The sequence below is a fragment of the Capricornis sumatraensis genome, chromosome 3 (assembly GCF_032405125.1).
Source record: "Capricornis sumatraensis isolate serow.1 chromosome 3, serow.2, whole genome shotgun sequence".
Lineage (NCBI taxonomy): Eukaryota > Metazoa > Chordata > Mammalia > Artiodactyla > Bovidae > Capricornis > Capricornis sumatraensis.
The window spans coordinates 61,542,922-61,565,022 of NC_091071.1; the positions used below are offsets into that span (position 1 = coordinate 61,542,922).

The 22,101-nt window shown below is 39.7% G+C and overlaps 1 protein-coding gene across 3 annotated transcripts in view; it reads left to right on the forward strand.

Moving 5' to 3' along the window:
• ZNF385B (zinc finger protein 385B) overlaps positions 1 to 22,101 on the forward strand; it is a 353,720-nt gene that overhangs the window by 11,249 nt on the left and 320,370 nt on the right. Inside the window, exon 2 of one of the 3 annotated variants that reach the window (XM_068967001.1) lies at positions 18,443 to 18,580. The exons of the other annotated variants lie outside the window; for them this stretch is intronic. Within the exon in view, the coding sequence (XP_068823102.1) occupies positions 18,443 to 18,580 (138 nt within the window). The remainder of the gene's footprint in view (positions 1 to 18,442; positions 18,581 to 22,101) is intronic. 3 annotated transcript variants of the gene reach the window in all.

Below are 22,101 nucleotides of genomic sequence, written 5' to 3' on the forward strand. Positions count from 1 at the left end.
AGAAATAAAGTAGGAAAAAATCTCTGTCCACTATCAAGGCTTACTATATAGCTGAAGTCATCAAAAGGGTGGTGGAGTTTTTTGGTTGTTTGCTTTGTTTTGCGGAGGAATAGGGTCTTTCCTGGCGGCTCAGATGGTAAAGAATATGCCTATGATGCAGGAGACCCAGGTTCGATCCTGCACGCCAGTATTCTTGCCTGGAGAATTCCCAGGACAGAGGAGCCTGGTGGGCTGCAGTCCAGGGGGTTGCAGAGAGTCAGACAGAAGTGAGCGACTAAGACATACACATACTGTGGAGTTATAGACATGTAGATCAATGGAAAAAACAAACTACAGAACCCAGAACTGTAGATCCACACAGATATGCTCGATTGACTCTTGACAATTCAAAATCAATTCAGTGAAGGAAAAATAGTCTTTTCAACAAATGGATGCTGGAGCAATAGCCCAGCTATAAGCAAAACAAAAACAACTCCTGAGACAAACGTTTACACCATATATAAAAATTAACCAAAATGGATCCTCGATTTAAAGCAAAGCATAAAAATGTCAAAACTTTTAGAGAAAAGGATGGAAGAAATTCTCTGGGACCTAGGGTTAGTCAAAGAGTTGTGACTTGACACCAAAAGCATGATCCAAAAAAGGGAAATTGACAAATTAGACTTCATTCAGAATTAAGAACTTTTGCTTGGTAAAATACCATGGGAAGATAGTGAAAATATAAGCTACAGATGGTAGAAAATATTCGCAAACTGCATATCCAACAAAGGATCGAGTCACATGAGGAACTCTCAAAACACAACAGTGGGGGGAGAAAAAGGGCAATCCAGTAAGAAAATGGGCAAAAGATAGGAAGACAAATTTCACTGAAGATTAACAGATAGAAATAAGAGCATGAAAAGCTGTTCAACAGCGTTAGTCATCAAGGGAAGTGTGAAAATAAAACTAGTAGATGAATAATAAACTATTGATACTTGTAACAACTTGGATGAGTCTCTAGGGAATTACGCTAGTGAAAAAAATCAATCGCACAAATTTATCAGTACATACAATGAATGCGTTTATTTGTATAACATTCTTGACATGACAAAAGTTTAAAGGATAATTAATGCTTCCTGAGTGTTATGGCTTCCCTTCCCTGATGGAGGGAAATGGGTATGATTATAAAAGGTCAACATGAGGGATCCTGTGGTGGTGGATTCAGGAATCTACACAGGTGACAGACACACACATACACATGAATACACATTGTTGTTGCTTAGTCCCTCAGCCATGTCTGACTCTTTGCAGCACACCTGGCCTCCTTGTCCTTTACCATCTCCCAGAGCTTGCTCAGACTTGTGTCCATTGAGTCGGTGATGCCTTCCAACTCTCTTGCCCTCTGTCGTCCCCTTCTGCCTTCCATCTTTCCCAGCATCAGGGTCTTTTCCAATGAGTCAGCTCTTTGTATCAGTTGGTCAAAGTATTGGAGCTTCAGCTTCAACATCAGTCCTTCCAATGAATATTCAGGGTTGATTTCCTTTCAGTTCAGTTTAGTCCAGTCGCTCAGTTGTGCCCGACTCTTTGTGACCCCATGAATTGCAGCACGCTAGGCCTCCCTGTCTATCACCAACTCCCGTAGTTTACTCAAACTCATATCCGTCGAGTCAGTGATGCCATCCAGCCATCTCATCCTCTGTCATCCCCTTCTCCTCCTGCCCCCAATCCCTCCCAGCATCAGAATCTTTTCCAATGAGTCAACTCTTCGCATGAGGTGGCCAAAGTATTGGAGTTTCAGCTTTAGCATCAGTCCTTCAGTGAACACCCAGGAGTGATCTCCTTTAGGATGGACTGGTTGGACCTCCTTGCAGATCTCAAGAGTATTCTCCAACACCACAGTTCAAAAGTGTTAATTCTTCAGCATTCAGCCTTCTTAATGGTCCAATTCCCATATCCATACATGACTACTGGAAAAATAATGGCTTTGATTAGACAGACCTTTGTGGGCAAAGTAATGTCTCTTCTTTTTAATATTCTGTCTAGGTTGGTCATAGCTTTTCTTCCAAGGAGCACGCGTCTTTTAATTTCATGGCTGTAGTCACCATGTGCAGTGATTTTGGAGCCCCCCAAAATAAAGACTCTCACTCTTTCCATTGTTTCCCCATCTATTTGCCATGAAGTGATGGGACTGGATGCCATGATCTTCATTTTTTGAATGTTGAGTTTTAAGCCAGCTTTTTCATTCTCCTCTTTCACTTTCATCAAGAGGCTCTTTAGTTCCTCTTCACTTTCTGCCATGAGGGTGGTGTCTCTGCATATCTGAGGTTATTGATATTTCTCCCAGCAATCTTGATTCCAGCTTGGGCTTCATCCAGCTTGGCCTTTCACATGTCTGCATGTAAGTTAAATAAGCAGAGTGACAATATACAGCCTTGATGTACTCTTTTCCCAATTTGGAACCACTTTTACTTGAAGTAAAACTGGGGAAATCTGCCTAGGATTGGTAGATTGTATCCATTGTGATGTTATTCTATAGTTTTATAAAATGTTACATTCAGTGGTAGTGAGACAAAGTGCTCAAAGGAACTCACTGTATTATTTCATATAACTGCATTATTTCACATAACCACATGTGAGTCTTTAATTATCTCAATAAAAATTTCAGTTAAAAATTATAATAAAGATATTACAATTCTAGTAGTATCATCAGATTTAATAATGAACACAGATTTGGGGGTTTTGATTTTTAAAAATTATCAAGTAGCTACAGAGATTAATAAAATACAATCCCTTTTCTGAAGTGTCAAGAGAGGTCAGATAAGGGAATGACAATGTGATATGCTGAGAACAATGACGATCTACAGATAATGTGAGTGTGGCGCAGAGAAAGGAATGGTCAGCTTTCTAACAATCAGAGAAGGCTTCCTAGAGGTTGTGATATTTGCAGTAAATTTTATAAAATGAGTTTCAGGTTATTGAAGGAAAAACAACATTCCAGGTAGAGAGGGCAGCCATGTGAGTGCATGTTGGGTGAACTATAAATAGTTTATTATTATTGGAATGAAGTATGTGTAGGGGGAAGGAAGGAACATCCCTCTGGCAAAGTATGAAGGAGTTGAAACAGGGAGAAGAGTCATCCTTGTCCCGTGGGGTCAGAGGCAAAGGAAAAACACAGTTACCAAAACACACATGTACAGAAATCAGGGACAACTGCTAGAATTCAGAGCTCTTCGAAGTTCTCTTTTTATCCCACTCTGGTTTACATCAACCGGAAGCTTTCCCAACAAGTGCAGATATCCTAGCTTAGGTGTCATGTCCCCAGGCCCTGCTGAATGCACAGACACCTTCCCAATGTCAGACAAAATCGACCACCTTTATTTCCTGTCCAGAATGGCTAGTGACCCTCATCTTGCCCTCTGCTGTCAAAGACGGAGACCTGTTCTTCATCCTGAGTGCCCATCGCTGTAATCCTTCCTCTACCATCTCTATTCCAGTCACCATTCTCATCCTCTGAGGTGAATCTGAACTTAAGAAATATAAGTAAGTTGATGCATTGATAGCTGATGGTTTAACCCAGTGATTCTCGAATTTTAGCATGCATCAACATCATCTGGACAATGTGTTCTAATGTGGGATGCTGGGCTCCATCTTTAGAGTTCCTGATTCAGTAGGCTGGGGATGGAGCCTGAGAACTTGCATTTCTAACAAGTTCCCAGATGATATGGAAGCTACCAGTCCAAAATCACGCTCTGAGAACACTAACCCAACAAGGAGGATTTATACCCAGAAACGCAGCTTCTTACTTTAAATAAATTTGTAATTGGGAAATGGTCAGGAAAGAGAAAGGTGGCCTCTTCATTCCTTGTCTGTATCTGGGGCATCCACTGACCCATGGGAAAAAGAGGGATGATGTCATGGAAATAGAGTGACGTAGCCCCACCAACCCCTTAACCAATCTCCACCCTTCACTGGGAGTTGTCTAAGTAACTCTGTGCCTCCTCCAATATCATAAAAACAGTGACAGCAGCCTGAAAGACTGCAGTTAGGTGGGTGAATGCATCTATGTCAGATACTTATGCCAGATACTGTGCTAAGGAGGTTATGTCAGTTGAAGCCTCTCAACAGATTTTCAAGGAAGACACTATTATTATAATGGACAATGCAAATGAGGAATAAAGAGGTTGGGTAGTAGCCAAAAGAGGCAAGGCTGGAACTTAGAACAAGGCAGCCTGATTCTGCAGCCTGATTCTTCACCATGGTGTTACTACCTCTCATCTTTGGAGATCAGCTGAACTGGGCAGAATTAGCCTAGCGTGTGCTTAGGTTACTCGTGCTCAGAGAATTTACCTGATGTGCAAGTTCAGTCAGAAAATAGGGGCCCTAAGTTCTGTCTGGCTGCATCCTGTCTGTGTGGTAAGGGTCTCACTGTTCAGAGGACTTCCCCACTTCTCATTCACTGATACATGAGACTCTGACACTCTCCCCTTTCCAGTTGCTGTTTAGTCACTAAGTTGTGTCTGACTCTTGGCAACCTTATGGACTGCAGCATGCCAGGCTTTCCCTCACCATCTCCTGGAGTTTCCGCAAATTCATGTTCACTGAGTTGGTGGTACAACCCAACCATCTCATCTCCATTTGCAAATTCAGTTCAGTTCAGTTCAGTCGCTCAGTCGTGCCCGACTCTTTGCGACCCCATTAATCGCAGCACGCCAGGCCTCCCTGTCCATCACCAACTCCTGGAGTTCAGTCAGATTAGAAGCAAGTAAATCACCAGATAGAGTAATAAATGTTAAGTTCACATTCTATTCTCCTTGTGTCCTTGGGGAGGGTGTGTGTCTATCATGGAGAATCCAGTTGCCCTAAGGATTACGTTGGGGAGGATTGATTTCATTCTGGGGCTTTAAGGATCCATATTTCCTCAGAATGGCAAGGGTTTCTCTCTTAGAGGGTGACCTGTGATCCTGCTTTTGACAATGGATGGTACCTGTGAGATCAGACCAAGAGCACGGAGGTTCTGCTGAATTGTGGGAAGAGAGACACACCGGTGCTTGATCTGAGGTGCACTGGAGATAGAGTTATCATGAAAAGATTGAAATAATGGCTTTAGGCCTCACAACCAACAAGACAAATATGAACATCCTCATGTTCAGTCAGTCAGTTCAGTCACTCAGTCATGTCCAACTCTTTGCGACCCCATGAATCACAGCACACCAGGCCTCCCTGTCCATCACCAACTCCCGGAGTTCACTTAAACTTATGTCCATCGAGTTGGTGATGCCAATTAACCATCTCATTCTCTGTGGTCCCCTTCTCCTCCTGCCCCCAATCCCTCCCAGCATCAGGGTCTTTTCAAATGAGTCTGCTCTTCGCAGGAGGTGGCCAAAGTACTGGAGTTTCAGCTTCAGCATCAGTCCTTCCAATGAACACCCAGGGCTGATCTCCTTTAGGATGGACTGGTTGGATCTCCTTGCAGTCCAAGGGACTCTCAAGAGTCTTCTCCAACACCACAGTTCAAAAGCATCAATTCTTTGGTGCTCAGCTTTCTTTGTAGTCCAACGCTCGCATCCATACATGACCACTGGAAAAACCATAGCCTTGACTAGACGGACCTTTGCTGGCAAAGTAATGTCTTTGCTTTTGAATATGCTATCTAGGTTGGTTATAACTTTCCTTCCAAAAAGCAAATGTCTTTTAATTTCATGGCTGCAATCACCATGTGCAGTGACTTTGAAGCCCCAAAAAATAAAGTCTGACACTGTTTCCCCATCTATTTCCCATGAAGTGATGGGACCAGATGCCATGATCTTCGTTTTCTGAATGTTGAGCTTTAAGCCAACTTTTTCACTCTCCTCTTTCACTTTCATCAAGAAGCTTTTTAGTTCCTCTTCACTTTCTGCCATAAGGATGGTGTCATCTGCATATCTGAGGTTATTGATATTTCTCCTGGCAATCTTGATTCCAGCTTGTGCTTCTTCCAGCCCAGCATTTCTCATGATGTACTCTGCATAGAAGTTAAATAAGCAGGATGACAATATACAGCCTTGGTGTACTCCTTTTCCTATTTGGAACCAGTCCGTTGTTCCATGTCCAGTTCTAACTGTTGCTTCCCAACCTGCATATAGGTTTCTCAAGAGGCAGGTCAGGTGGTCTGGTATTCCTATCTCTCTCAGAAGTTTCCACAGTTTATTGTGATCCACACAGTCAAAGGCTTTGGCGTAGTCAATAAAGCAGAAATAGATGTTTTTCTGGAACTCTCTTGCTTTTTGGTGATTCAGTAGATGTTGACAATTTGATCTCTGGTTCCTCTGCCTTTTCTAAAACCAGCTGGAACACCTGGAAGCTCATGGTTCACATATTGCTGAAGCCTGGCTTGGAGAATTTTGAGCATTACTCTACTAGCATGTGAGATGAGTGCAGTTGTGCGGTAGTTTGAGCATTCTTTGGCATTGCCTTTCTTTGGAATTGAAATGAAAACTGACTTTTTCCAGTCCTGTGGCCACTGCTGAGGTTTCCAAATTTGCTGACATATAGAGTGCAGCACTTTCACAGCATCATCTCTCAGGATTTGAAACAGCTCAGCTGGAATCCCATCACCTCCACTAGCTTTGTTCATAGTGATGCTTTCTAAGGCCCACTGGACATCACATTCCAGGATGTCTGGCTCTAGGTGAGTGATCACATCATCATGATTATCTGGGTCGTGAAGATCTTTTTTGTACAGTTCTTCCATGTATTCTTGCCACCTCTTCTTAATATCTTCTGCTTCTGTTAGGTCCATACCATTTCTGTCCTTTATCAAGCCCATGTCTGCATGAAATGTTCCCTTGGTGTCTCTAATTTTCTTGAAGAGATCTCTAGTCTTCCCATTCTATTGTTTTCCTCTATTTCTTTGCATTGATCCCTGAGGAAGGCCTTCTTATCTCTCCTTGCTATTCTTTGGAACTCTGCATTCAGATGCTTATATCTTTCCTTTTCTCCTTCGCTTTTCACTTCCCTTCTTTTCACAGCTATCTAAGGCCTCCCCAGACAGCCATTTTGCTTGTTTGCATTTCTTTTCCATGGGGATGGTCTTGATCCCTGTCTCCTGTACAATGTCACGAACCTCATTCCATAGTTCATCAGGCACTCTATCTATCAGATCTAGTCTGTTAAATCTATTTCTCACTTCCACTGTATAATCATAAGGGATTTGATTTAGGTCATACCTGAATGGTCTAGCAGTTTTCTCTACTTTCTTCAATTTAAGTCTGAATTTGGCAATAAGGAGCTCATGATCCCAGTCTTGTTTTGGCTGACTGTATAGAGCTTTTCCATCTTTGGCTGCAAAGAATATAATCAATCTGATTTCGGTGTTTGCCGGGAGCCAGCGTGAGGACTCCCACCCGTGACAAGGTCATGCGGCAGAGGCCTGATGGGCGAGGCGAGTCAGATCTCAGGGTGTCCCCCTGGTATTTCCTGATCATGTACCCCCAAAACCAAAAATCTGCTGGCCTTTGTACTCTGCTTTTCCACTCTTCTGACACACTCTGGAAAAAGTCAACCCAGGGCTTTAGTCTTCTGCATTTGAAAGGGATGTTTCAGTTAAACCCCCTCTGATAACTCTCTAGCTTGCCTAACAGGTTCCCCCGGACCTCTTACAGCTTGTGAATTGCTCACAGCCCCCCAACCGCGAGGCACAAAGCTTAAAAGCATCTTAAAGATACAGAGCCTTTTCTAAAGAGCTAAAAATCATATTTGTGATGGGATTTCACTGTTGACTCAATGATTGCTGCCAGGCCTCCATATTCTTTATCTTTTAGGCACCTGGGAGGATGTTAATCAATGTAAACAGGATATGGAAAAAGATATATAATAGTTTTGATGTTAGCAACACTAGACTTTTGAATTAATTACCTTTGTTATAAATCACTGTACTCCTTTTAGTTGTTATAAATTGCTGTATCTTTGCTATGTAAGAATGTGACTTTATTTAGTGCTTTCTGAGAGTGGCACCAGACTTTGAGAAGAACAACACAAATAAGTCTTCTGGTTGACAAACCTTATCAGAAAAGGACTGTAAAATATTAATTGGCCCTTTTGGCCAGAAGATGATATAAATCACCTAAGACTTGTGTATACAACTAGGTATGCAGAGAGAAAAGCCTGGTTTTGATAAAAGACTAGGCTGCTAACGCTGCATAATTTTGTATTACCCATTGATCTCTATGTACAATCAGAAAGGTATAAAAGGCCTTTCTAGACAATAGAGGCCGGGCAAGTCATTGGAAGGACTGGTTTCCCCCGTGTTAGCTCTTTACTCTATTTTCTGGCTGAATTCCCATCTGGGTCGTGGAGGCTCACCATGTCTACTTACTTGTCCTGGCTTCTAAGATCCACGAGAGAGGGAGCCCAAGGTGGGGCACCCCCCACTATTCAAGAGGACACAGGTGGCCTAACGTAGATGGTGCAAGCTCCTTGTCTGGAACTTTATTGGCTTTCCATGTAAACCAAGTTATTCAGCCTCTTTTCTCTTCTTAATTTTCCTACTACACTATTTCTTCCTAATCTAATCTTATATTAATAAATAAGTTTTTCCCTCGCCTACTCCGTCTCCCCTTCGAATCACCCTGGATCCACCTTGGCTGGACCCCAGCAGATGTTGACCATCTGGTGATGTCCATGTGTAGAGTCATCTCTTGTGTTGTTGGAAGAGGGTGTTTGCTATGACGAATGCGTTCTCTTGGAAGAACTCTATGAGCCTTTGCCCTGCTTCATTCTGTACTCCAAGGCCAAACTTACCTGTTACCCCAGGTGTTTCTTGACTTCCTACTTTTGCATTCCAGTCCCCTGTAAAGAAAAGGACATCTTTTTTAGATGTTCATTCTAAAAGGTCTTATAGGTCTTCATAGAACCATTCAACTTCAGCTTCTTCAGTGTTACTGGTTGGGACATAGACTTGGATTACAGTGATATTGAATAGTTTGCCTTGGAAATGAACATGCTGATCATGCTGCAGTTTTTGAGATTGCATCCAAGTTCTGCATTTCTGACTCTTTTGTTGACTATGATGGCTACTCCATGTCTTCTAGGGGATTCCTGCACAGTAGTAGATATAATGGTCATCTGAGTTAAATTCATCCATTCCAGTCCATTTTAGTTTGCTGATTCCTAGAATGTCGACATTCACTCTTCCCATCTCCTGTTTGAGCACTTCCAATTTGCCTTGATTCATGGACCTAATGTTACAGGTTCCTATGCAATATTGCTCTTTACAGCATTGGACCTTGCTTCCATCACCAGTCACATCCACAGCTGGGTATTGTTTTTGCTTTGGCTCCATCCCTTCATTCTTTTTGGAGTTATTTCCCACTGATCTCCAGTAGCATATTGGGCACCTACGGACCTGGGGAGTTCCTCTTTCAGTATCTTATCATTTTGCCTTTTCATACTGTTCATGGGGTTCTCAAGGCAAGAATAATGAAGTGGTTTGCCATTCCCTTCTCCAGTGGACCTCATTCTGTCAGACCACATCCTCATGTTACAGATAAGCAAATCCAGAGGGAGAGAGATCTGGAGCTTTTTCCTAAGGCCACACAAAACATTTCAAACTCTAAGATCCATCTCTCTCTCTACATTACCTCTCATTATTTTTTACAACAAATTTTTCACAAAGTAAAAATTAAAAGAATTCAGGACTATTTTCTTATCATCAGTGTTTCCTTTTTCCCCATTGTTTACTAACTAAAATGCCCATTTTCTCTCTCACCTTCAATTAAGTCCCAAAGAATTATACTCTCATTTAAGGTTAAGCTTTTAAGACTAGACAGGAGTTAGTCAAGCAAAGAGAGTGGGGAGAAGTGATTCAAAGGGAGTAAAGAGAATGTTTAGAATCATACATTGAGAAAGCTGAGATATGCCTGAAATGGGGTCTCTAAGAGTTGGACACGACTGAGGGACTTCACTTTGACTTTTCACTTTCATACATTGGAGAAGGAAATGGCAACCCACTCCAGTGTTCTTGCCTGGAGAATCCCAGAGACTGGGGAGCCTGGTGGGCTGCCATCTATGGGGTCACGCAGAGTCGGACACGACTGTAGTGACTTAGTAGCAGCAGCAGTGCCTGAAATTGAGTGAGAGGATTAGAAAGAAAATCAGAGATTCGGAGAAGATTGGCAGAAGGCTTTATATATATAAAAAAGGCTTTATATATATATATATATAAAGCCTTTTTTTTTTGCAAATAGAACTGCCTTATGACCCAGCAATCCCACTGCTGGGCCAACACACCGAGGAAACCAGAATAGAAAGAGACACGTGTACCCCAATGTTCATCGCAGCACTGTTTATAATAGCCAGGACATGGAAACAACCTAGATGTCCATCAGCAGATGAATGGATAAGAAAGCTGTGGTACATATACACAATGGAGTATTACTGAGTCATTAAGAAGAATACATTTGAATCAGTTCTAATAAGATGGATGAAAATGGAGCCGATTATACAAAGTGAAGTAAGCCAGAAAGAAAAACACCAATACAGTATACTAACACATATACATGGAATTTAGAAAGATGGTAATGATGACCCTGTATGTGAGACAGCAAAAGAGACACAGATCTGTAGAGCAGACTTTTGGACTCTGAGGAAGAGGCAGCGGGTGGGATGATTTGGGAGAAGGGCATTGAAACATATATACTATCACGTAAGAAATGAATCGCAAGTCTTATGTTCGATGCAGGATACAGGATGCTCGGGGCTGGTGCACCGGGATGATCCAGAGAGATGATATGGGGTGGGAGGTGGGAGGGGGGTTCATGTTTGGGAACGCATGTACACCCGTGGTGGATTCATGTCATTGTATGGCAAAACCAATACAGTATTGTAAAGTAAAATAAAGTAAAAATAATAATTAAATAAAAATAAAATAATTCTAATCATGATTCTGTGGGCCAGAGACCGGGGCTGATTTTGGCCAGGTGGTTCTCATCTGAGACTCAGTGGAGGCTGCAGGCAGCTGACATATCACCTGGGTTTGGTGGTCTCAGCCTCAGGCAAATGTCTAGCAGTTGATGCTGGCTGCAGGCTGGGTCCCTCTTATCAGCAGACTCTTCTCTTGGAGGTTAGGCTAGGCTTCATCACACGTGGGTCACAGAGTCACACTGCCATATAGCTGGAGTGGAAGCTGCAACCACAGGGTTCTTTTGGTCAAAACCAGTCACAAGACCACAGCAGGATTCAACTGGTAGAAAGGGAGATTCTGCCTCTTGGTGTGAGAGGTGGCATCTTTCGTCTGGCTGAACTGAGTAGATTTTAAGTTGAGGACGCTGTGAGGGCTGAGGGGAGAAAGTAAGGATGGATTTTATAACAGGAAGTAGGGGCAATGGTTTGGAGGTGGAAATGGAGGGCAAGATCTGAAAATGGGTTGTCAGCTGGAGCATTTTATACTGCGTTCTTTTCTGTGCTCCATATTCTGTGCTTCTCTTTGATGCCGCCAGGAGCTTCCGTTGGTTTTTTTTTTTCTCTTTCCTTCTTTTTTCGAGTCAAAGAGAATTTATTTTTAATCTAAGAGGAAGTTATTTTAGCCATAAAATATAAGAATGACTAAACAAAGAAAGTGTAAAACAGGCCCTGTGCACTTGTTATTGATGATCCCTTACTCTCGTTCCTATCTACATTAAAGAAACAGCTCCTAGGGTCAGAGCACTGGGATAGATATTATGACTGTTGCTACGTGTTTGTGGGTTTTTAAAGTACATAAGTCACATTTCTTACACTGAAGCTCATATGTATTTAAAATGTGAAGTTTATCCTCAAAAGCATTTTCTCAAACATTGTTGAACTTTGGAAATTAAACTCAAAACTGTAACACTCTAGAATTACCACAAGATGGTGCCACAAGTATACTGAAAATAAGATATTTGCCTTATTCCTCATCCCACCACATTGGCTGGAACTTGTCAATGAATATGGAAAGCAAAGTACAAAGAGATGAGAATGTATGTGGGTCGGGACATGCTCATTTGACAGCCTTTTTTTTTTTTGAGCATCTTCTGTGCTTTAGGTAGAATCTGTAGGAGGAATCAGGGTATGTGTGTGTGAGAAAGAGAAAGAGAAATGGAAGAAGGGGTAGGGGAGATTTTTCTCCAATTTTCAGAAATTAAACAGACTACTTAAATATCTTAATCTCTCTCTTCGTCTGTAAAAAAATTAGTCTATTTTAAAAGATATTAACTACAAACATAAAGTGTTGTGTGATAGATGCAGAGATAGGCCTAGATTCATCAATATGATAATATCTTTTACTTTTGCAGTAGAAACATATGGTTTTGAATACATTCCTTTTCTTCATTTTTGATGAATCAATGTGCCATTTATAACTTAACTATGAAATCTTTTGCAAAATGTAAGTGCCGTAGTGAATGTATATCAAATTATCAGTGTGTCAGTGAGTATCAGTGAGTTTCTGTCAGGAAATGCACTAGGTAGATAAAGCATTTTGGTGTGTAGGTAGGTGGGTTAATTATTTTCAATGCACCTATTTCCTTAGACCTCTTAGTTATAAGTCCATAAAATCTTTTCATGGAGGAATTACTGTGTAACTCATTTATTAGATAGAGCCCATGTGATTTCTGTAGTTTTGCAGGAAGGGACAGACTTGGAAGGGGAAAAAGTTTTGGTCAAAATATCACAAATGAGATCATTGAAAATAGAGCATATGATTTCTTTGGTATAAATCCCAGATCCTTATGACAGAGTACAGGAATTATCTCTTGGAATAATTCAGACCCAATGACGACACACTAGAGAGAATATTTATCCATTTTCCTGACTCTCTGTCTCATCCAGTATTGACCACTATAAGTTTCTAAGCATTTTGCGAAATTGTAATTTAATTCTTCCAAACAAGAATAGAGTTAGTGACCCGTATCTGTACTCCTCAGGTAAATTCAGTTGAGTTTTCTATTGCAGGACTTATTAAGGTAGAAATTGCTTATGAATGAGAGTACGGCAATTTGGAATAGGATGAAGGGTCAAGGTATAATTCCAGACCTCCAAAATGTTTTGAGATAGAGCCTAGCCATTACAGATTGTGTCATAAATCTAGAACTATACCTCAGGTCACCTTTAAAAGTCCTTACAGAACAGTTAGAACAGTTCTATATTCTGTACATGTGGTATAAAAACGTTAAGGAAGGATGTCGATTATATAAGTACAGAGCCCTAAGGAATTGACATGTAAAGGAGTTTGAGTGGAACTTCTTAAAAAAAAGAATTAATAGGAGTGATTGGCTCTATTTTAGTGAAGGACAGATAGTCTTTCGCTTTAAGAATACTTTGGACTATGAACTTTCACATGTATCATATTTATTAGCAGACAACTTGTTTCACATCATCTTGGGTTTCAGTCTTTAAATAATTAAGATTTAAAATTTTTAGATTTTGAAATTTAAAGACTGTCATGCTAAGTCTGGGTGGCTGAGTGATCTGGATCATCAAAGGCACCCTAAATACGGTGTCTTCAATAGAATACATTTATGATCTATTTTAAGCTTATCTAAGGAGAAAGGCTTTCAGTAGCTGGCTCAATAGGAACTAAAATTATTGAGTTCAGATTCTCACTGGGGGATGAGTGTGTGGTCACCCTGACTGACCGCCTTTCTTCACACAGATGTTCTCCTTTCATACCTTTTGGCATCACAGCCAAGGAGGCTGTTGGACATTGTTGCAAAGTTAGACAACCTTGTACAATGGTACCGCTGACCATGGGGGTGCTGTTCCTCCTCGGTCATCACAGGTTTTCTGGATCCAGTTCTTAAGGCAAGGTGAGAAACATGTTTGCACTCCTCCTGATCACATGAGGAGTCTGGAGGAACTGCGTGGTCTGGGTATAGTATTTTTTAGGGGCTGCATATGATGGCATTTTCCATCACGTTGGCCCCCTTCATTTTAAGAGATTGTCTCTGGTGAGCTTGTCCTGCAAGCTCAGAGATGTTGGCCCACAGATTCTTAAAGTTTATCTTTTCTTATGTGGACATGATGTAAAGAGATGTTGATTTTATTCCTGGGCAGTTACTGGCTCCAAATAATCAGTTACTTTTAGAAATTGCAAGGATTTCATCATACCACCAGGGCACTATTTTTGTTGCTAAAGAAAAATTTGGTCAAATTATGCTGTACTGTCAGAAATGAATAAATGCTATTGCCTTTTTTCACAGGAACATGAGTTGGGTCGTATTCTAGATACTAACATTAGAGCCACATATTCCATTATACTTTGGACAGTGGATAGGAAGACCATTTTTCTCCCAAACACCCTTAGGATTCCTCCCCACTGCAAGTCTGGTTCCCAAAAGGCACTCAGGAAAGGCCTTTATTTGAGAGGGTAACTATAGTTTTGGAGGACTTCCCAGGTGGTGCTAGTGGTAAAAAAAAAATAACAAAAAAAAAAAACCTGCCTAACAATGCAGGAGACATAAGAGATATGGGTTTGATCCCTGGGTCAGGAAGATCCCCTGGAGGAGGGTATGGCGACCCACTCCATTATTCTTGCCTTGAGACTCCTATGGACAGAGGAACCTGGAGGGCTACAGTCCATATTGTCGCAAAGAGTCAAGACACGACTGAAGAGACTTAGCAGCACACACCTATAGTTGTTAAATTTTTAACAATAAAAGTTGTATATATTTAAGGGGTTCAACATAATGATTGGATAAACACATAGTGAAGTGATTACTACAGTCAAGCTAATTAAACATATTTATCTCTTCATTTATCACTTCTTTTGTGTGTAGTTCAGCAAATTTCCAGTTCATTTGACCCTTGAACACTATAGGTCTGAACTTCATAGGCATTATGAACTTATGTTCATAGGCAACTGAACTTATGTTGTTCAGTTGCCCAGTCGTGTCTGACTTTGTGACCCTATGGACTGCAGCACGCCAGGCTTCCCTGTCCATCACCGACTCCCAGAGCTTGCTCAAACTCATGTCCATTGAGTCGGTGATGCCATCCAACCATCTCATCCTCTGTCGTCCCCTTCTCCTGCTTTTGATCTTAGCATCAGGGTCTTTTCCAGTGAGTCAGCTTTTTGCATCAGGTGGCCAAATTATTGGAGCTTCAGCTTTAGCCTTAGGCCTTCCAATGAATATTCAGGATTGATTTCCTTTGGGATTGACTGGTTTGATCTCCTGGCAGTCCACTTATACGCAGGTTCTTTTCGCTAGTAAACCCTATAGTACTAGACAATCTGCAATTAGTTGAGTCTGTGGATACAGAGAAACTGTGTATATGGAGTCTCGAATATGGAGGAGCTTCGGATAAGGGAGACCGACTATATAAATTATGTTCGGGTTTTCCACTGTGAGGAGGGTCAGACCCCTCTCCCTGGCAATGTTCAAGGGTCAGTTGAGTTCAATACAGTATTATTTTCATCATCATGCTGTACATTAGAGCTCTAGACTTGTCCTTCGTATGTGTTATAACTGCAACTTTTTATTTTTTGAAAAGACCTCATAGAAGATGGTGAATATTCTGTAGGTCTGAAGTCTTAGGTCTAGAGTCAATGCTTTGCTGCATTAATATTCTTCAGTTTACTTAGTATAAAAAAGTATCATTTGGGAAATGGATTCATAGGAAAACTCCAAGTAAACACAACATAATATTCATGTGTCTTAAGAATGTACTTTTTAAATGGGCTTTAATGTTATGCAATTTGAATATAGATTGTAGAGTGTTACTTCTTTTCTGTAAGGGATTTTAAAGAACTCCTATCCCAAATAGTGTATAAAATAAAATATGGACCTTTACTTCAGAAGATAAAGCTTATTTTTGTTTGCTTTTTTCTGACATTCTCACATGTGATGTTTAATATTGTGGATGTTTTGTTTTGGGGTACAATGAGAAAAGGGTGAGATAAACCAACGTTTTACGCCTCATTCTGAAAACACATTTTCCTTTTAAAATTTCCTTTTGAAAATTATAAAGTATAGGTTGCTAAAAAAAGTATTTATGTCAAGTCCCTTTCACATTACTGAGTAAAGAGTAGGTAATCAATGAGTGGTTGGTTATCATTGTTTTATTTCATAAAATCTTGGCACAGTAATACTGAATGGCTTCTTCTTGCCTTCTGTTCCCACGTTCTAGTTTTGTTGTCTTGCATTATAGTGACATTTCTGCTCTCCTTTGTGTCTCAGTCTTAATAGCACCTTCTCGTATTTTTTCCTTATCCTGTTAAAGCAGTACTCATCTCCAAATCTCTTGCCTAAGCCAGAGAACACTGCTGAGGTATCACTTTCCAACCCATAACCTTATAATAGTTTAGGTGAACATTTGTACACATCCATAATCTCTTACCTGCAGTTCCCCAAAACTAAGAAACTCTGAAAATTAGAAGGTTTTTTAATTTATACTGATGGCAAATCCGGACCTGAACTGATGTGAGGTTAACAGTAGTCTTTATTTATCCTGTCTAGTATTAATATGTACATATTTTGCTGCAGAATTGTTACTATGTCTGATTATAGACTGTTGCCCTCTACTCTACTGGAAGTATTATATAATTCACAGTAAAGCAGAGTGTTATCTTTATAAAATCTGAAAGCATTTGAATTCTGAAATGCATCTGGCACTAGGGGTTTTAGATAAGGGACTGAGGACCTATAATTAAATATTTTGGTTTTTATTTTAAGCAATTTTCTTACTACCAGGGAGTTGCATGTATTATAATAATAATATGAGTTCTAGGGACACAATATCTCATAGACTATCTTCTAAGACAAGAAAAGTACAGAAGACCAGAGAGAGATGACATGAAATAATTTCTGAATCAGTGATACCCAATGCCATTTCTCATAGTCCATTCAGTTGTTGTCCTGGGGAATTCATGAGGCACTAAATGAATGGAATTCAGGTGGCAAAAGCGATTGTAAAGATTTAGTCCATTCTCTTATGACTTGAGTGTGTGTAACCACTTCCCCCTTCAACACACATACGTGCACCTCCACTCATTTATGTCTGTAACTATCTTCAAGGAAGAACATGCAGCTGGCGTCCCATAAGGAGTCAATTCCACACCCAGGGCCATGAGACTACTCATGCGAGGTCGATGTTTAATGTTGCTCCAGTATGCTCTGTTCTGTAAATTTGTGTTGTGGTGTAGTTTTTATTTTTATACAGATGTTTTAGATTAGATACTACTAAATATATCTACACCTAAAAGCTGTGAGAATTATAACAGTTGAATACAGTGATCTATAGAAGATCTGCAAATCAGGAATTGCACTTACCAGATCCTGATTTGCTCTGCCTTAGAGTCTCAGTGAGAACCTAAAACTCATTTTTAAAAATTTGAATAGAACCTTAAATACGTGCTTTGTCAGTGCTGCCTACTAGGAATTTCTCCCAGTTATTTTTATGATTTTTTTGATAAATGTTTTCTGTCCCTTTTACTTTGCATTTTGCATGCACATGTCAAAGCTCTATATTTTGTTATCTCAAATCATCGCTGCTATTTTCTGGGATTTAGCCACCTTGTGCCTTTTTAAAACTATGTCAACTGGCTCTTGCATCTTATATTTTACTAATAAAAGAGGAAGGCTGGTGAAAGGTAAAGGTATAAATTTGAGGGTGGCTGGGTTAGGGCTGTATGGATTTAATGAGCTGTAGATTTAAAAAACATAATACGCAATGAGAGACTATGGGGTTAAAAATATTCTCTACCTTGTATGTATATTTTCTCATTACATAGACCAAATATATTTAAATGTTTATTGTTTAAAAATTCATCTTAGAGTAAAATTGATAGTATTTTGCCCTGGCATATCCCTGCACATTTTTACTATTATTATTTTAATTTAGGGACAGGCACTCGGGGGTTAATGGATATTTCACTTGCTTTTTAACGACATCTGTGTCAAATATATGAAAAAAATTTTTTGTTACAGTTGTAATAGCCTCTAGTGATTTCATTTGTCTGTAGAAAAGTCCCAGGGATCTACAGCTATTTTGTTTTTTTGTAGCTTTTATGATAGGTCCTTATAATATAGACTACTGATTTCTTCTCTGTATTTTGCTCATTGTTGAAAAGCCAGAGCTATTTTTAACATTTACACAATTTCAATAGACGATTTCTTCATTCCACAAGGTTTGGTGCTAAATCTGTGGAGCCTTTCATAATCATATCCTTTTCGTGGTTTGCTTGAATTTGATCACAGTGGCTGATTTCATGCATTGATAATGAAGGCTTAGGTTGCCTGTTTCTCGGCATAAACCCACCTCAGACTTGTAGGTTGACAGTGCTTCGGGTTTCAGCACGCATGGAGATATAAAATTGAAATTGCTCTGTTTTCTTTACAAATGACTCAGAGTGTGCTTGTCCTTCCCTAAAATGTTGCCAGCGTGTAAAGGATTTTCAATGAGCAGTGCAATAAGCCAGCATCTGGGAAGGTTTGGAGCTGCACTGATATAGCGTGGTGCTGTCACACAGATAATCAGGGCTGGAGCCAAGTCTCCGTAGCCCCGTGTGTTACACTGGTCACATCCTGGAAGTTTTGTTTATCCAACTCGGTTGTTCTTGAAGCTGGTGAAAGCCCTGCCAAGATGTGGAGTGGACTTCCTAGCAGAGGTGAGCATTTTTATTCTAAAACTTGGACATTGGGCTCTGGGGTGTCAGTAGCAGATTCTTTTGAATGCTATGTTGAATCCTGTGGAGTTGTCAATTGTTGTTTATCACGTCGCGCTGACAGATCTGAAGGGGTAGCAGTGAAGAGCCATATACATGATTCTATAATTTTGGGGGAAGTAACTCCTTAAATGGATGTAACAGTGTTCTTTTTATTCTGTGCTAGCTGTTTGCCGAGGACATCTTACCAGTAGGTGACTTCCTTTGCATTTTAAACATTCGGAACAAGTCAGTAATATTATGTTATTTGCTGTCATTACTAAAAGTAGGCAATTAGCAGTGTTATTATGTACTTCAGGTGTATATAATAAAGGCTATGAACTAAATGTTCTTTGCAGAATCTTTGATGTGAAAAATGTATAGCAGGAAACAACGGATATTTATGAGATAACTAAAAAAGTAAGTGAAATAGATTGCATACTGGAGTTGACACCTTGTTAAGCTTGACATTATTAATAATTAAAAGTTATGATCTGTCATGCACTGGACAATCTAAAGTAATTGATTTTCAGAGATGTTATATTAAATGAGAGGAGGAGAAAATTAGCAGCATTTCTTCATAAAGCATGTTTTAATTAGATGTGACATTTTAAATGTAGCAGATTTTATCATTTAAATGTAAATAAAGGACTGACACTCATGTGAGGAGTTAAATGAGTAGATAATCACGCTGAGACAAGTCTGATGTGGCTTTATCAGTATAGAGTATTTAAACACCAGCCTGATAAGGGCAAACTCAAAAGTTAGCTTCCAAGTAGATGGAGTCCTCTTGCTTAGGCTCTTCTAAACTCTAATTCCTACGTGATGAGAAGCTGTTTCTAAAGAAGAAAGGACTGTGACAGTTACGATGTATTCAATAGCAGTATGCTTATTAAGTGCCTGTTTAGTATGTTAGGTCTGCAGAGAAATCTATTTTTATTTGATTGGAAGCTAGCGTGGCCCATGGGGTATGTATATGTGTGTGTCTCTGTGTGTGTTACTGCTAAATTTATTCAAGGCAGCTGTTTTATAGCTTTCAGCTCTAAAGTTATAGATAAGTGTGTATTTGTTTGACGGAAGATTCGAGAACCCCATTTACTGCCAGTACATGTGAAGCTTGGCTAAGCACACACATCAGGAGCAAACCGTTTGTGTTCGCCAATCTGTCTCAGCAAGTCCCAGGGCCACTATCTTGCTTGAAGCCACTGTGTGCTTTTGAAAGCATGAAATTAGTTTTATACTGAGCACATGGTTTCTCATTTAGCAGCTCTTTTTATGGTAATGGTCAATTTATGGTTCACTGCCAGGATTTCGGTGTTCTGTCAAAGCTGATAGCTTCTGCTAAGGTGTCTCTAGGAGATAAATTTTTGTGAAGCAGAGGGAGGGGAAGACCTCATTAGACTCTCAAGAAGAGACTCTTACCTTCAACCCAGTCTACCTTCCAGAATGCACTGTCATTCCTCCAAAGTTCCTTTATGCTATTTGATCCAGGACCTACAGATGTAAAGTTGCTAACATTTACCACTTTGTACCTTACTTGACATGTGACATCAAAATGGCCATGTTCCGAAATGTAAAGTATTTGTTCATCTTTTCGCAATGCATTTGTAGAAAACCAGTCTATTAGTGCTGACTATATTGTGTCATTCATCATTAGGCTTGTCTGCTTGTTTGTTAACACATTCTAGAGCACTGTGGGAGAGGGTAAGGCTTTTATATATTTTATAGTTGATATAAACTACCCATACTTCATTATACATATATGTGCTATGAAGAGGTTTAGTTAAGGAACAAAATTACCTTGTCTGAAGATACATTAAAATGTTAAAAAAATATCTTTTTTCATACAACTGCCTCATCTTAAAAAGCAAAAGTTTTCAGATGCTAAAATTATAGAAATATTAAAAATAGGTTTTGTTCTCACAGAGGGATAAAAGATGAAATGTATAAGCAAATGTTGTGAGAATGATTTCCTTAGCATTTTCTTTCCATCAGAAAACAACCCTTGTTGAAAGTTTTGCTGGTAACAATGCATTTAGAAATAGAGGTGACCAAAATTAACTACTAAGACATTTAATAAAATGTTTATTCTTGGGTTTATTCTTTGCATGGTAGAAATAAAGCTAAACAGGTGAATTCAGATACATTGAAATGGTGCTATTATACTTCTTCTTTCATTTGATTTTGACCGTGGAACTGCAAATGCTTTTAAAATCTTGCACTTCCTGATTTTTTTTCTTGTTAATCCTTGGATCATTGCCTAGGTTAAGCGATCTCACATGATTAAGCATTCAAGATAAAATGTTATTTATTGAAATGCAGGGACGTATTATGTGCCATTACAATTAGAAGATTTTCTGTTTTTAGATGAAGCCTAATTTTAAACTATTTTTCTTTTGTCCTTTTGGGAATGTCATGTCACAAGTCATCATCAGATAGTCAAGGGTATTTCATTTTAGATTTTGACTTACAAATAAGTGTCTTATATTTCTCACTTCCCCAAAGCCCATGAAACAAATTGGGTTTGTGAGTTGAGATTAAGAAGGTTAAAAGGGCATTGAGATTTTTTTCTCTGAAATTCCTGATGATGTAATGTGTTTAGTACACAAAACCTTTAAAGAAGTTTTAGAAAATCAGAATTCTCTTAGAATAGTGAAACTTGTCATATTACACAGATCATGGAAAATTCATTAGAGGAAGTGAAGGATAATTTAGCATATCTGCCTGGAGTCATAGCAGCAATTTCTCTTCACAAGAAGGATTTAGAAAGTTATGATGAGTTATGATGAATCTCAGTGACGTACCTGCATCTTTTCACTTTTCTATCAAGAGATAGCAATCTGGAATTTCCTTTAGCAGATTTTAAAAATGATTAGTTGTGAAATACAGCAGAGGAAGTCAGCCTGTGTTAGTTGAGAAACAGAATCAAAGTGCTCTTCAAGTTCATTGAGTTTTCCTGTTGTATACATTCAGTAATTAGTTTGGACCATCTGTATACTCTGATTTCCCTGGTGGCTCAGTGGTAAAGAATCCACCTGCCAGTGCAGGAGATGTGGGTCCAATCCCTGGGTCAGGGAAGAGCCCTGGAGGAGGAAATGGCAACCTACCCCAGTATTCTTGCTTGGGAAATCCCATAGATGGAGGAGGAGCCTGGTGGGCCATGGTCCATGGGGTCACAAAAGAGTTAGACATGACTTAGCAACTAAACAACAAATCTATATACTCTGTTGTTTATTTTGAGGTATGTTGCTGTGGTGATGAATAACTTTTAATATAAATATGTCCCATAAAACACTTAGGACATACATGTGCTACAAATTATTTGTTGTTTTGCTGAAATGCAAATTTGAGTTACTGCCCTGTCTTTATTGGAGAAGGAAATGGCAACCTGCTCCAGTATTCTTGCCTGGAGAATCCCAGGGATGGCGGAGCCTGGTAGGCTGCCGTCTATGAGGCCGCACGGAGTTGGACACAACTGAAGGGAC